We start from the raw sequence: 12,101 nt of genomic DNA, 5'->3' as shown, positions 1-12,101 counted from the left end.
TCTGTTTTCGCTACATATCAAGTCGTGTTGCGACACATAATAACTTTAATTGAAAAAACTAGACGTCGTTAACTTTAACGATCAATAGTTAAAGTAAATTATTAAAAGGACTTTTGATGGATTTTATTTTTTATAAATTTTTATTTTTGACTATTTTCTAAAAAAATTCAAATTATTAATAAGTTTTAAATTTTATTAAAATTTAATATTTTTTCTAAAATTTATTATTTTTATGATTTTTTCTAATTTTAATAAGAGTAGGGCTTAATTGCTTTTTGAAAAAAATTAAGGCCTTTTGATGCATTATGAAAGTTCAAGTACCCAATTGAGTGGGAAAAAATAGAGGCTTAATTGTTTCTTTGAAAAAATTTTAAGGTTTTTTTATGCATTATGAAAGTTCAAGTACCCAATTGAGCGGGAAAAAAAAGGGGTTTAATTGCTTTTTTTGAAGAAGTGTAAAGATATTTTTGATACATTTTAAAAGTTTAAGGGCTCAATTGAGTAGAAAAAACAGGACTTAAATTTAGTTTTTTTTGAAAATTTTGAAGGGTTTTTACGCCCTTAAGCTAATAAAAAGAACATGTATTAATTTTGATTATAATTTCAATAATGATTTCAATATATCGTTAATTTTGTGTTTAAAAATTATGTGTTTGACTATGAAATGATTCATCATCGTCCACCACAAACTATCCAAGTTTGCATTGTGAAAGCAGGTACTTCCACAAAGAAATTACTAAGGAGATCGGATCCACCAATTTTGCCTAAACTCGCATCAACATTGTTTAGTGGTCCCTCAATTTAGCATCAATGCATTCAAATTGAAAAATGATTTAATTTGATAAAATTGAAGTAAGGACCAAAATGAAGTAAGGGTTTGAGTAGTGAAATCTCAAATATTGATGTAGTAACTAAATTATATGATCATGAAATATGAAAATTTAGAAAGTTGAGCATAAAATAGTAAAGTTTGAAACTATAAGGGGTTAAATTGTAAAGATTTCAAAACTTGAGTTTTAGGACTAATTTACATTATTTGAGAATTTACAATTTTAAAAAATAGAATACGAAAGTTTAACTGTTCAAAAATCAATGGCTAATTTTTGGAAATTTGGACATGGTCTTGTTTCCTTCCTTTATATGTATAGCTGTCAACCAAAGGTAATCCACAAGCATTGTGGAGATTTGCAGAATGCCAAATTATTTTCCACACAGAAGAAACTCGAGAAAAAGATGATGAGATGAGCATGAAGATTATTGATCCACCAATTAATAAGCTGACAAAATCTTGAATGCAGAGATTATTGAGACTCAAAAATGAAACTCATGAAAGAAGACATAAATAGTTGAACCATATAAAATGTTACATTTAAAACAAACCCTTACAAATAGTACCAATAATAAAGACAGATGCATGGCAATGCAACCTTTCACCATAGGAAAAAAATTGAAAGACTTCAAAACAAGAAATTATGAAGATACAACATCAACACTTGAACACCATTTCCACTAACTAGATCCTTCTTCGTCCATTGCTGCGACTGCCATCCTTTGACTTTCTTCTTCGCTTCTTCTCATGTTGGATTTCAACCAAATTCACCAACCATTTCGGCTTACCAGTTTGGAAAACAACATATCCCACGGACATTCCGAACACCACTCCGCATCCGTAACCTATCAACACCACTTTCCAACCAAAAGTAATGTTTGATTTTGAGCCATCTTTTTCAAGCACATTTGGAGGTGGTGGCTCAATGATGTTGCAACCTTTCGAGACTGGAAATCCACATAATCCCTTGTTTCCGTCATATGAATCATTTCCAAATGTGTTGAACTGTTTGCCTTGAGGAATCTGACCATGGAGTTGATTTTCAGAAACATTGAAGGACGAAAGAAATGGCAGATCTGCCAATCTATTTGGAATCGTCCCAGACAACGTGTTTGAAGATAGGTCCAACCATTCAAGATTTGTCAAATTCTCCATTGAGGTGGGGATACCACCATTAAGGTTATTATGAGAAAGGTTGAGCCCTTTCAGTAAGTTAAGCTTCCCAATAACCTTTGGAATACCCCCTTCAAACTGATTGTTTGATAGATCAATGATCATCCACATGGTGAAAATTTTCACCAATTCCATATATTGTCCTTTCATAACAATTCCAATGGAATAGGTATAGAAGCCACCAATTCCAGGATCATTCACCCCCATGTACGACATTGTACTCCCAATCTTCTCCAGATTTATGATAGCCTTGAAGCTGTTGATGTATCTCACAGGTAGGGGTCCAGAAAAATAATTACTCGAGAGATCAAAAATTTGGATTTTAGAGAAAAAAGGGCTAGACTTGGAGCTATTGACGCATAAGGGCCCATGCATATGATTTGACTTCAATACCAGAACTTGTAGCTGTGGAAGACTTCCCAACCAATGAGGAAATGTATCATTGATCTTGTTGTTACCAAGATCTAGCACTTCCAGACCAATACAATTAAGGATGGATGGTGTCAATGGCCCTTCTAACAGATTTCCATTTAAGTTGAAATTAGTCAATTGGCATCCCTCTGCAAATGTTGGAGGAATCGTCCCATAGAACTTGTTCTTCTTCAGATTCAAGAATTGAAGGCTGTTGCTCAAATTTCCAAAACATCGCGGAATTGTTCCACTCAAGTTATTGTGGGACAAATCAAGAATTTTAAGATAAGTGGCATTGCAGATTAAAGAAGAGACCTCTCCATTGAAATTATTATTTGAGATCAGAAAGACATTGACCGCCGAAGCTGGAATCGGAAGATTTCCACCGATCAAATTGGAGCTTAAGTCAAGAACTGCAATATTCTTCCATGGAAAGTGCTCAACTTCTGTCAAAGAGTTGTGAGATACATTGAAGTAAGTCAAAGAGCCATTCCCCACCTCTTGCATCCACTGTGGAATCTTGCCTTCAATTTTGTTGCAAGAGAGGTCTAAGCTTTCCAAACTTTTAAGCCCTTTTAAAAATTGGGGGAATTCACTAAGATTGCAAGATGACAAAAATAAGCCAGTAAGATTAGGCAATATATGATTAACAGTAGAAGTAGTATTAGATGTTAAGGATAGGCTGTTATATGAAAGGTCAAGAAGTTCGAGATTTGGAAGGTTTGAGAACATGCGAAACTCTACGACACCACTAAGATTATTTGAGGATAAATCGAGCCAGGTAAGATTGAGAAGTTGGGATATTGAAGATGGAAGAGGACCTTGGAGTTTATTATTCTCTAAGCGTATCAATGCTAGTGATTTGGATTGGAATTCTTTGATATGCCCACTGAATTGATTTTGAGAGAGATCTATACCATTTAATGAGGGAGTAGTATACAACCATGACGGAAGTGTTCCATTGAGTAAATTGTCAAATAAGTCTAAAGATATTAGATTAGGAAAAGCGGTTACATCATCTGGAATGGAACCTTCTAAAAAATTTTCAGCTATTTCCAAGTATTCCAACTGCGTTAGGTTTAGAATTGACAATGGAATTTGTCCACTCAATTTGTTTGATCTCAAGTCTAAATAAGTGAGTTGCAAGAGGTTTCCCAGTGATCTTGGAAGCGGTCCTGATAAGTTGGAATTGGAGAGATCTAAAAACTTCAAGGACACAAGATTCCCCATCGAGTCAGGCAATCCTCCACAAAAATTTGCGCCCCTAAGAATCAAGTACTCCAAAGATGATAAATTTGTGAATGAGACAGACAATCCTTGAAAGAAAGAATTTCCTGATAGATCTAAGTACTTTAGGGCCTGTAGATTATCAACTGAATCAATTAATTCTGTAGAGAAGGACACGGACGACAGATCCAAATGTTCAAGATTGCTGCTCCGATTGAACTTCAAAGGATCAAGATTGAGGTTTTGGTTGCCTTCCAAGTTGAGGAGATTGAGGTTTGGCAAATCAAAAATGTTTTTTGGGAATTTTCCTTGCAAATCACAACGAGCAAGACTGAGAGACCTTAGAGAAGAGGATAGATTCATGAAGACATGAGCGTTAACAGAAGACATGTTCATTCCATCCAAAAACAGATGTCTGACCTCGGTTAGGTTGTGAACAAGTCCCTCCAGAGCATGTTTGTCAATTGTTTGTACATAACCCCCAGAGGAGAGATCAAGTGAAACCAATTTTGACAGGTGGGAGACTTGGGATGGGACTTCTCCTACAAACCTTGTACAAGAAAGGTTGAGGTAGAATAGGCTTGTAAACCGACCGAACTCGGATGGAATTTTGGAATCATTGAAATCATTGTAGGCAAGGTTGAGTTTTTGAAGGTGAGGAAGAAGGAAGAGAGTGGTATTGGAAGGGAAGTTGCCATATAGCCAACTGCAGCTCAAGTCAAGGGCAATAACATGAGCATTTAGGTGGTCACAAGTGACCCCATCCCATGAGCAGCAATCTGTACCCTCCTTCCATGAATTTGTCTTGGGATAAGATTTAAGACCAGCAACACGATCGCAATAGAAAGAAGCATACTCTGTCTGAGTGATGGAAAAAGAATTCTTGAACTGGATTAGTGAAGAGCAGGAGTGAGATCCTGAAGAAGAAAAAGAAGCATAAAGATGGGGAAAGAAGAGGAATAGGCAGAGAAAGAGATAGGGGGCCATGTTATGTTGGTAGAGGAAGATGAAGGATAGGAATGGTATTTATAGGCAACAAATAATACCACAACATTGGTGTTACAGTCTTTTTTTACTTTTACATTGAAAAGTTATGGATGCTTTTACCATATATTTTTCATTCTTAAAATTGGATGCTTTTTCTTTTAGTAAAATCTTGTATTTCATAAAAATGTGTATACTTATATGTGTCTCATAATTTAAATCTAAAATCTCATTTGTTATAAATTCTGATAAATTTATTTGGGAATAATTATTTTCATTCGTTAATTATTTCTTTTTAATCAAGTAAAAATTAAAACTAAAAAGACATAATGATTTATTTAGCATTTTTAACTTTACAAACGAAAAGTCATTTTAGCTTTGCATTTTTTAATCTCTTTTAGCATTAAAACAAAAGACATAATGATATTTTTTATTTTAGCTCATCTAAAAATCAAAAGGTGGGACAGAGGATTAAAATATTTTTAAATATATATATATATTAAAATTTTTAGAATTAGAACTAAATTGTTAATTTTTGAAAATATTAAGAGTTAAATTTATTAAATTTTTAGGATTTGAACTAAAATGACAAGTTTTGTTAACATTCAGGGCTAAATTTGTTGATTTTTTTTTATATTTAGGATTAAATTGATAGAATGTGTAAACATTGGAGGGCTAAATTTGTTATTAGACTAATAAAAAAAGCCCATATCAACTTTCCATCACTCATTTAACAACAACTAACAGGAGAGTGACTAAAATGTTTACTTTCGAAAAGGTTACCAACTAAATTGAAAAAATAAATAGTTGAGTAAACTTGTTCATGAGTTGGGCTACTTGCCAAGGCCCAAGGGCGGCCCAAAATTTGGGAGGGTCTGGGTAAAAATATTAGGCCCGAAAATTGGGTTTGGGTAAAAAAATTAGGCCCATTTAAAATATGGGTTGGGTTCAGGCTTGAACATTCAAAGCCCGAGCCCAGCCCGGCCCGTTTTTAAGTGTATAATACTTTATATTATATAATTTAGAACAGATTAAAAAAATAAACTTATACTAAATATATAATAATACTATAATGTAAACATTAAAATAATGTTAAGATGACTATATAAAAATTTTCAATAAATAAAAAATGTTTAAACTATTAAATATTAAAATAATATAATATAAATATTTAAAAAAACTAAAAATTATATGGGCATGCCTAAAATGAGCTTGGGTTAATCTTTTGCAAATATGGATGAGTTTAGGCGAAATTTTAAGCTCATATTTCGAGCCGAGCCAAGCTTGAGCAAGCATAAAGTACGTTAATATCATGCTTAGGCTTGACCTGGCCCGGCTCATGAGCACCTCTATAGTTGAGTGACTAGACTAGAACTAAATGAATAATTTAGTGATTGTTTTTGTAATTGACCCATATGAAATTTAGGTTAATTTCTGCAATTAGTCCTTGTACTTTGCAAAAGTTATGGACTTAATCTTTATACTTTAATTTGGTCATTTTTAGTTCATGTACTTTTCAAATTTTAAAATTTTAATCATCACCAAACAATAACCGTTAAATTTATTAAGTTCTGTTATTTTCAGAAAATGATGCGACAAATATATTAGGCTTAACTCATAAATCGGTATCTAAATTATACCCATTTTCCCATGTTGGTACCTAAACTTATTTTTGGTCACAAGTGGTACATAAACTACTTTTTTTTTTCCCAAGTTACTACCGCCATTAGTCAAAAGTCTATTTTAGAAATAGGCTTAACCCATAAATTGGTACCTAGACTATAATTTGGTACCTCCGTCATTAGTCAAACCTTTTAGTTTATATGAAAAAAAATTAATCAATTAAAAATTGACATGTAGTAAAAAAAAAAAGACTATTATTATTTATATATATAAATGGGGAGAACTAGTTCAGCCAGTTTTTTTAGCTTAATTCAACTGATTTGTTTTTGTTCGCAAGTCAATCGATTCAACCCCTATTTCCGGACCGATTTCCTATCCAAGCAGTTGAATCAATCTGTTTTTGAAAACACTAGTTTTGATCGATGAAAGAACATTTTCGATCCCATCAGGTCATAGAAGTAGGTGGTGAAATTCAAAACCAAAATTAATCGCCAACCTTTTGACCTCAACTGGGCCAATTTCAAACATTATCGGCATTGTCAAACATTATAAAGGAATAAGAAAGAAATATATAAAAAATTAATTAATTAATAATTATTTTTAAAAGTTTATATGACATACAATCTATTATTTGTTAGAATCTTTTTAGCCGATATAATATTTTGGTGTAAAATGAGTAACGGAAGAATGGTTTTAGTAGTACTTATGACCAAAATAAAAATTAGGCACCTTGGGAAAAAGAGCATTGTTTAGGAATTAATTTGTTGCTCGAGTCTTTTTTTTTTAACGGTTTAACTAATGAAGATACTAATTTGAAGGAGAAAAAAAGTAGTTTAGGTACCACTTATGACCCCAAAAAAATTTAGGTCCCCAGATGGAAAAAGAGATAATTTAGGTGGGTTAAGACAATATATTATTTTAAGTATAATGACATACCAACTTATTATTTCTACATATACTTGCTAAAAAATTAATTAATTAATATCAACTCGCATTCTGCATCAATATTAAAATTTCAAAATTTAAAAAGTATAAAGACTTGGAATGACCCAATTGAAAATATGGATTAAATCTATAATTTTCTACATAGTACAAAACTAATAATTAAATTTAAATAAGCAGATTTAATTATTAATATTATTTGAATCAATACTAAAATTTCAAAATTCAAAAAGTAAATGGTTTAAAATTGATATTCAAAAATACAATGACTAAAATTGATCAAATTAAGGTATAAGGACTAAATCTATCATTTTATTTTCGTAAAGTACAGAGACTAATAGCAGAATTTAACCTAAAATTTAATATAAATAAAATCCAAAGTTATATTTTTTATAACTACAATACATTTATGAGCAAGGAAAAAAAAGAAGACTTATAAAGATAAACACAGTAAGACTGAAAAAAACTATGGGGATAATTTACACAAATTCCTTCAAAAACCATAGCTTTTGGAGGTGAAATTTAATCAAAGGAAGAATGAAAGTTCAGGTTTGGGAGTAAATGATAACATACTTTCACCAAAAAGTTCAAATAATGATGCTAACAAGTTCCCTGGGTCTGTGTCTTCCTTCCAAGCCTGAGCTAGAACGGTTGATGTCTTTGAAACCGACCCCCAACCTCCCTTCCAAGCATGTTATCATTTGATAACGGCCGTGACATTGATGATACACCAATATTGGAACCTCCTATGGTGGTAGAAAAGCCGCTAACTGCCCCTTGTAAATCAGTTTGCATGGAATTTATTGGCATCATACCTATTGCACTCTCAGTTGCTATTTTCTTGGCAGGTGGTTGCTGCTGCATCAAGGTGCCAGTGCTTGCTTTTCGTTTATCTTGATTGATCAGAAAAAGGAATATCGTAAAGGGGGAGAAGAGACTTGTGGATTAAGTGTAAATATGATGGTTCGAAGAAATCATATTTGTCGCAACTTTGTTGTTACTTTTCCAGACGGGACGAGTTGGGGTGCTAGCAAACTGGGGAACATTTTAAGCCGATCATACATGCACAGTCCAGCTACACGCTGTTAGTGGAAATTTTATGTAGTGTTGTTAGTTCTACAGCAAATAAATGAAACGATGCTCATTAACTGGTACCAAATTTGATGTTAAACTTACCAGCAGGGCCCCATAAACACACCAGGCCTCGTGTCTTTTTATTTCAGGTTCAAGAAGCTACAAATACGCTTCAAGATTTGGTAGTATAAGTAAACGAACCTACATATGGAAGAAGAAGCATTAGCCAAACATATGAAAGACAAACTTTACAGATGCACGCTCGCACCATTTGTTTTGCATGTGTGAAATAGCATAAAAATTATATACACATGATTTGAAGAATAGATCCAAGTTTATAACTAAAAAATCAGACACCTGAAATTCATAACAACGAATATGCATGTACAAGTCCAAAAGAAAAGTGATGGATGTCGAATCCACCAATATAAACCTACGCCTAATTTGCAATTTAAGCAGTATAGGGAGTACGGTTGATCCCTCAGAGACTGGGTTTACTGCGAATTGTTTCTCTTTCTCGACCAAATTTTTGTCAGGGCAGTTGTCGTGCCCAAGAAGTTCGGGGGGAGAATAAAGTTGAAAATCTGGAACCTAGACTAAACAGGGAAAAAATGCGTGAAAAGTAAAGGCTGAAAATAAAATAATAAAATCAGTTAAATAAATATGAAGAAAAATTAATTAGAATAAGCTCAGCTTTAGGCACGGGTTTTTCCTCGTCTTTGAACCGATCCTCGAAATTAGATGAACTCCTCTTTTCCAATAAGCTAGTTATAGCTACCAAGGACGCCTCGGACACCAACTCTTCATTGTGTAAATTAGTATGGAACGTCCAATAACTAACCCTTACCGATCGAACAACCACGAAACGTTCGTGATTTAGAACTCCAACAGCTTTGTGTTCTAGAAGAGCCTAGCTCGAACCAATGTCCTCAACCGCGTGGGACATTTAAATCCGATTACTACTTCCCTTGACGGAACCAAACAACAATCTCCACTTGGCACGCCAATGTGTTCACAGAAAACTGATTAGAAACGTTCCTTTTGAAATTCCAACTATACGTCTAACCACACTAAATCAGACGACGTCTTTTTTGACTAATGTTAGTCTGACTTTGTGAGTTGACAAAATCATACTCTTAATCCGGAGAAATAATAAGTACTAGAATTTTGGGAGTTAATTTGCTCGGGTTCGTAACTCACGGGTTTTGACGAGGCTAATTCCGGCCTAAAGCTGAAAATGGGTTTAGTTAACTAAGGTTTGGGGCATGTTGGTTATTGGATAAAATAAGGTAAAATGGGAGGCTGGCTACTGGAAATGAAAAGGGAATTTGGAAAAGAAGTTGTAAATGGTAAGTGGTAACAAGCTGGAAATTTAGGAATTGAAAGTAAAGGTAACTAAAGGCAATAAATAAATTCGTGAATAGTTGAAAGTAAAGGTGGTTGGCTACTGAAATTTAATAAATTGAAGGAAAAGAAACTAATGGCAGCAAATGAATTCGTGACAGGAAAAGAGAAAATGTATTGAGAGATGAAAGCTTAATATTTTGATTGATACTTAAAATGAACAATATAGCATCTATTTATACTAATGGCCTTACTAAATTAAGAGCCACCAACATAGAAAATCAAGGGAAAATATTCCATGATATAAAATAAATCCCAAAATAATCTCCCACTAAGTCAACAAAAATTTCAGCTAATTAATTTCGGAAAAATTCTACTTTGGCCCTCCTTCTTTGCTTCTTTCTTCAATCTAGCCCAATTGTTTCCTTTTTTTTCTATTTAGCCCAAAATTGCATCCCTGCACAAAATTCAATATAAACATGGAAAAATTAGTGGTGCACTCTCATAAATTAACCAATTTAATTACATAAAATATGTAACTTTAGCATTTAATCAAATCCCCCTACTTAGTCCATGCTAGTCCTCGAGCATTATGCATGTATCTGCAAAAGGAAAAAAATTTCCTCCATAATAGGACTTGACCCCCATGGTTTGCACAATTCAACAATTTAGTCATTACATATTAACCTAGCTTAAGAAATAAGGAAGAGTGCCCCTCATTTTATTTATTTTTGTACTTAGGACATTTTCAAATTTTTTGACGCGAGACATGATGACAAACCAAGCACCATGTTCCGGTTACTCAATTCAAATGTCTCTAAGCGGGTTATTTCGCCCTACTCGTGATACTTAGTTAGTGGAGTGAGTGCAAAGAAATTGGGCAGTCACACAGACCTTTTTACGCGAGACATGATGACAACCCAAGCACCATATTCCGGTTACTTTGTCCGGTGTACAACCCCAATTTTCACTCTTAACATTAATATCAGAGGAGTATTATTTTTCTTTTATTTTCTTTTTTTATTTCTTCTTTTTTTCTTTTTTTTCCTTCTTTTTTTTGTTTTTTTTTTCGCTTTCCAAGCTATTGGAAAGTTTATACAAATCATTATGCTCGAAATTAAGTCCAAAAGAATATGCATGTATAAGTCCAAAAGAAAAGAAATCTTCACCTTTTGCATATTGATGCCACTAGCTTTGCTGCGAAGTTTCTAAGTCCCCAATGATTGTCGGTGAATTTATTTCCTAACCTTTTTGCAACGAGGCAGGTAATAATAGATGGCATCAACTGGTGTAACTGAAGAACATTTTAAAAAATCAGATAGGTGGAAAATAACCACTAGCATATTTGCATTAGTTCGTGTACTTCTAAATGATTGAAATAATAAACTCACGTAAGGTTCTATGTGTAAGTGTTCATTCTGGAGAAGACTCCGGGCAACACGCATCAAAGCAAACATGAGAGGGAAATTATTCAAAAATGTGGCAAAATTGTAAGCTTGAGATAACCAACCAAAAGTTCTTTGCAACACACATATATAATGAGGTATGAAAGATCTTTAAAACAACCTCATCCGCAATGAAATATGTAAAATAAGGAACTAAAGGATGTAATCCCGAGTCTGTTGCCAAACTCAGTAATGCTTGTTGAAAGAGAACTGAGACTGATTTATTCATGGTAATGTCCACGATCTTGTCAAAGTAAAGCTGCATGACAACCAAATTAGTCTTTTAATATCATTCTGTGCAAAATGTATTTTAACATAAAAATGTTGCTGAAGATGTACAACATACTTGAAGCTCTCTAGATAATACAGGCTTAACAGGTAATTTGACATCAACGGAAAGCCCATCTTCTTTGTATTCAGCCATTTTACCATCAGAAGGTGCTGCATGGAAAGCAAAATACCAATTCCATGTTCCAATAACATCTACTATCCATACAGACATCGGGACGGATAAGGGATGTTGAAATGTTCAATTGAAAAAGAAAAGTTGATGAATGAATGTTGAGTTGACAAAAAAAATTGAAGCAAATCCCTGTGTAAAAGAAAAGCCACGTACTTTCGGAGTAAAAGTACCATGAAGGCCCTTGTGTCAATTAATGCTTGGAATTAATTGACTGTCATTTTCTATTACTTGCTAGAAAAATATTGTGTTGCTTTAAATTCAGACAAGAAATAGGGGAAAATTTTTTCATGGAAAGAAATTTTGCTAATTCAATTCCCCAAGTCTTTACTCAAAGTTGGTTCTAAATTAAATTTAGAAAAAGAAAAGAGGTTTAAGGGTGCAAAAAACCCTCAAACTTTTTCAAAAATAGCAACTAAACCCCTGTTCTTTTTTTTAAAACTCATTTGAGAACTTGAACTTTCAAAATACATCAAAAAGGCCCTCAAACATTTTCAAAAAAAGCAATTAAGCCCCTCCTTTTTTTTGCACTCAATTGGGTACTTAAACTTTCAAAATGCATCAAAAACACCCTCAAACTTAATAAAAA

General features: G+C 33.3%; 3 protein-coding genes across 6 annotated transcripts in view; all 3 read right to left on the bottom strand.

Moving 5' to 3' along the window:
• LOC128041188 (receptor-like protein 9DC3) overlaps positions 1-12,101 on the bottom strand; it is an 88,263-nt gene that overhangs the window by 70,200 nt on the left and 5,962 nt on the right. For 2 of the 4 annotated variants that reach the window (XR_008195854.1, XR_008195853.1), the window contains exon 2: positions 1,428-2,985. Coding sequence is in view for 1 of the 4 variants with exons in the window: in XM_052630603.1 (XP_052486563.1) it covers positions 1,675-2,920 (1,246 nt within the window). In the remaining 3 variants the exon portion in view is untranslated. The remainder of the gene's footprint in view (positions 1-1,427; positions 2,986-12,101) is intronic. The other 2 variants (XR_008195855.1, XM_052630603.1) reach the window with 1 other exon arrangement.
• LOC128041168 (receptor-like protein 9DC1) lies at positions 2,962-4,627 on the bottom strand. Its single transcript, XM_052630534.1, has 2 exons — positions 3,065-4,627; positions 2,962-2,985 (listed from the first exon to the last, which is right to left on the bottom strand). The coding sequence occupies exons 1-2, from the start codon at positions 4,625-4,627 to the stop codon at positions 2,962-2,964; spliced, it is 1,587 nt and encodes a 528-aa protein (XP_052486494.1).
• On the bottom strand, positions 7,582-11,554 carry LOC128041167 (transcription initiation factor TFIID subunit 6b-like). The gene is made up of 7 exons (XM_052630533.1): positions 11,399-11,554; positions 11,163-11,311; positions 10,999-11,083; positions 10,777-10,901; positions 8,433-8,464; positions 7,883-8,082; positions 7,582-7,850 (listed from the first exon to the last, which is right to left on the bottom strand). Exons 1-7 carry the CDS (start codon positions 11,552-11,554, stop codon positions 7,716-7,718), a joined length of 882 nt encoding a protein of 293 aa, XP_052486493.1. The 3' UTR covers positions 7,582-7,715.

Source organism: Gossypium raimondii, chromosome 5, assembly GCF_025698545.1.
Source record: "Gossypium raimondii isolate GPD5lz chromosome 5, ASM2569854v1, whole genome shotgun sequence".
Classification (NCBI taxonomy): Eukaryota; Viridiplantae; Streptophyta; class Magnoliopsida; order Malvales; family Malvaceae; genus Gossypium; species Gossypium raimondii.
This window is presented reverse-complemented; position numbering and strand designations above follow the sequence as displayed.

Coding starts and splice junctions, on each gene's coding strand:
- LOC128041168 (XM_052630534.1), bottom strand. CDS start 4,627: ATGGCCCCCTATCTCTTTCTCTGCCTATTCCTCTTCTTTCCCCATCTT. Junction 2,986..3,064: donor CATCTAATACTACTTCTACT/GTTAATCATATA, acceptor AATTTTTAAAAG/GGCTTAAAAGTTTGGAAAGC.
- LOC128041167 (XM_052630533.1), bottom strand. CDS start 11,554: ATGTCTGTATGGATAGTAGATGTTATTGGAACATGGAATTGGTATTTT. Junction 11,084..11,162: donor GCGGATGAGGTTGTTTTAAA/GATCTTTCATAC, acceptor TTTTGCCACATT/TTTGAATAATTTCCCTCTCA. Junction 10,902..10,998: donor ACTTACACATAGAACCTTAC/GTGAGTTTATTA, acceptor AATGTTCTTCAG/TTACACCAGTTGATGCCATC.